The sequence below is a fragment of the Triticum dicoccoides genome, chromosome 6B, assembly GCF_002162155.2.
Source record: "Triticum dicoccoides isolate Atlit2015 ecotype Zavitan chromosome 6B, WEW_v2.0, whole genome shotgun sequence".
NCBI classification, from domain to species: domain Eukaryota; kingdom Viridiplantae; phylum Streptophyta; class Magnoliopsida; order Poales; family Poaceae; genus Triticum; species Triticum dicoccoides.
Genome location: NC_041391.1, coordinates 636,251,079 through 636,253,660, shown reverse-complemented (window position 1 = coordinate 636,253,660; position 2,582 = coordinate 636,251,079). Strand labels below are relative to the sequence as shown.

Below are 2,582 nucleotides of genomic sequence, written 5' to 3'. Positions count from 1 at the left end.
GGATTAGATAAGGAAAAGATCAATCTTACCCTCTTAGTTTTTCATGTTTTGGCTTTTGGCCCCTCCTGAGATTCCTGCCTAGCTCCGCCACTGTCCAGTCCTGATAATCTTGAAGGAGATGTTGCTTAGTTCTGTGTTTCAACAGTTCCAGATCTTTCTTGAGTAGAAGTTTCCAAGATGTGATGCTAGGTTTCCAAGATGTGCACTGAATTTTCAAACCTGCATACCATACCATAACATTTCGAGTACTCTGAATTCTTGCAAGACTAACATCTCGAATTTGCAGACGACACAGGCCTCTTCTGGGGGCTCCCAAGCTTCAACCAGATGTTGCCCCAGGACGGTACTGTGCAGACAGAGGTCCTGCTGAGGAAGGGCAAGGATTTCAGCTTTTCTGGTGGGTGGGCACTGCCTAGAAAGATATACTTCGACGGCAGCGAGTGCACGATGCCGCCACCAGACGACTTTCCCCAGCTGCCCAGCAGCAGCCCTGTTCAGCGCTTCTCAGGAGGGCACAGGTGGTTGGCCTCAGGGGCCGTCTTAGTGCTTGGATTACTACTGACTTGAGCAGGTAACTAGTTGTGATCATTTGTAATAAATAGATGCACTGTTGGCAGATTTCTCATCCCATCATGATATTTCAAAATGTGTGGCTATTTGCAGCTCTGGCGCCGCCCGCGGGACCGAGACGTCATTGACATCTTCATTGCAGGTCTTCGGGCGATGGCTCTCCGCTTGGCGCCTCCACTTCATCCACCACCTCCGGAGCCGGATTAGGCACTTGATACCGACGCACTAAGGCATGGCAAGGCCACTTGAGGCGGCTCCCTTGGCATGCGCCTCCTTTCTTTCAACCCTATTGTCCTATGTTTGTGTACTCTGTATATGTGTGGTGTGAATCTTTTTGTTGGATGCTTATGACTATGGTGGTTTGCTTGGATGCATTTTCATGTAGTTTCGGTTGTCAACACCATAATGACTACTCATTTGGTGTGAATCTTTTTGTTGGATGCTTATGACTATGTTTGTGTACTCTGTATGTGTGTGGTGTGAATCTTTATGTTGGATGCTTTTATATACTCCCTCCGTCCCAAAATAAGTGACTCAACTTTGTACTAACTTTGTACTAAAGCTAGTACAAAGTTGAGTCACTTATTTTGGGATGGAGGGAGTATTTAACTTCTGTTTCTTAGCATTCATATGGTATATGCGGAAAGTATATGATCCATGTTGAAAAGTATATGCGGCTGCCACTTGATCCATTGTATGGTCAGAAAAGCAATAGTAAAAATTACTAGAACATGATATGAGGGGATGTTTCCTGTTTGTGAAGAGAGACAGCAGTAATATGGTCCATGTTCATGCATCAATTGATGAGGATGCTTTGTTTGTTATTGGCGATCGTTGTGCTCAACAGTCTTTGTGTCAGTGGAGAGTTTCCCAGTCTCGAATAAGGCTCTAGGAAGGTGACACTAGTCGGGCTGAAGCCATGGTTTCCTTGGGAATGTTTCTCTCTAGAAGAACTTTTCAGCTTGTCAATTTTTATGCAGTGGTGTTCTACTGTAGTGGTCGAAGTGATTCATTTCTTGTAGCCATTGCCCTTGACAGATCAAGAAATTTCCATGGATCATTGCTTGGTTGCCATGTGCCTTCCCTGATTGTTGAAGAATGATTGCTGATAAGTTTTGCAATGTAACGATTGTGCTGGTGTTCAGATTGGGAATTTTTGTTCAATCCATGTCCTGTTTTGCTGCTGCTAGGTATGCTCCAGTAAGCAAGTACACATTTATGAATTACAGTGTTGCAGCCACTTATGTCCAAGAAAAGGAGACCAGTTATGCTAAATGCTATGTTATATTGGTTGCATGGTGGATACAAAACTTATGCAGTGTCAGATTCCATGGTTACAACCACCGCGGAAGGGTGGTTTCTAGTTTTGCCCTACTGGAAAAGCCTTATTATATATGGTTATATGTTTGCACAGATTCAATGGGAGATTGCATGGTTGATTGGTCCCTTACAAGCCAATATTAGCTCCTTCAAGGCATACTCTAATTCATGTGGTTTTGAGTTGCGGCAATGGAGGATTGCTTGGTCACTAAATGATGCATTTTTACAGCATGAACTTCTATCTTGCACTTGTGGAGCTGTTTCATTCTCTGTTTCAGAACAAGTTCAAGGGAAAATCGCTTGGTCACTCTGCTATGATTTTTCTGTCCTCGACAACATCTCAGTGTGGTTCTTATGTGAGTGTTAAGCAGCTGTGGTTTGGTGCAATTTTTTTGAAAAGCATGTTGAGTTCTCTAATGACAAATCTCTGAAAATCATGGTTCAGTGCTCTTTTCTTGAACTGGTGAGCTACAAATTCTCACAAGCTTGTGCCTCTGACTTCCATAATGTAGTTGTGTTGTGCATTTGGGGTTTGCAGTAGCTCACCTGTTAGCCTGGAGACATTCTTGGGTATTCAAGATTTGCAGAGAATTGGGTGTATGTGACCAAGCTTACTACTGCTGCAAATGCTTTGTTGCCGACAAATCTTATTTGCAAACCATAATGGAGTGCTCTGCTATTGAATTGATTGC

The 2,582-nt window shown here is 43.5% G+C and overlaps 1 protein-coding gene across 1 annotated transcript in view; it reads left to right on the top strand.

Moving 5' to 3' along the window:
- Window positions 1-1,060, top strand: part of LOC119326112 (COBRA-like protein 7) — a 6,457-nt gene extending 5,397 nt beyond the window's left edge. Inside the window, exons 4-5 of the mRNA XM_037599816.1 lie at window positions 287-571; window positions 664-1,060. Of these exons, the coding sequence (XP_037455713.1) occupies window positions 287-567 (281 nt within the window). The 3' untranslated portion in view covers window positions 568-571; window positions 664-1,060. The remainder of the gene's footprint in view (window positions 1-286; window positions 572-663) is intronic.
- The last annotated feature ends 1,522 nt before the right edge of the window (window positions 1,061-2,582 follow it).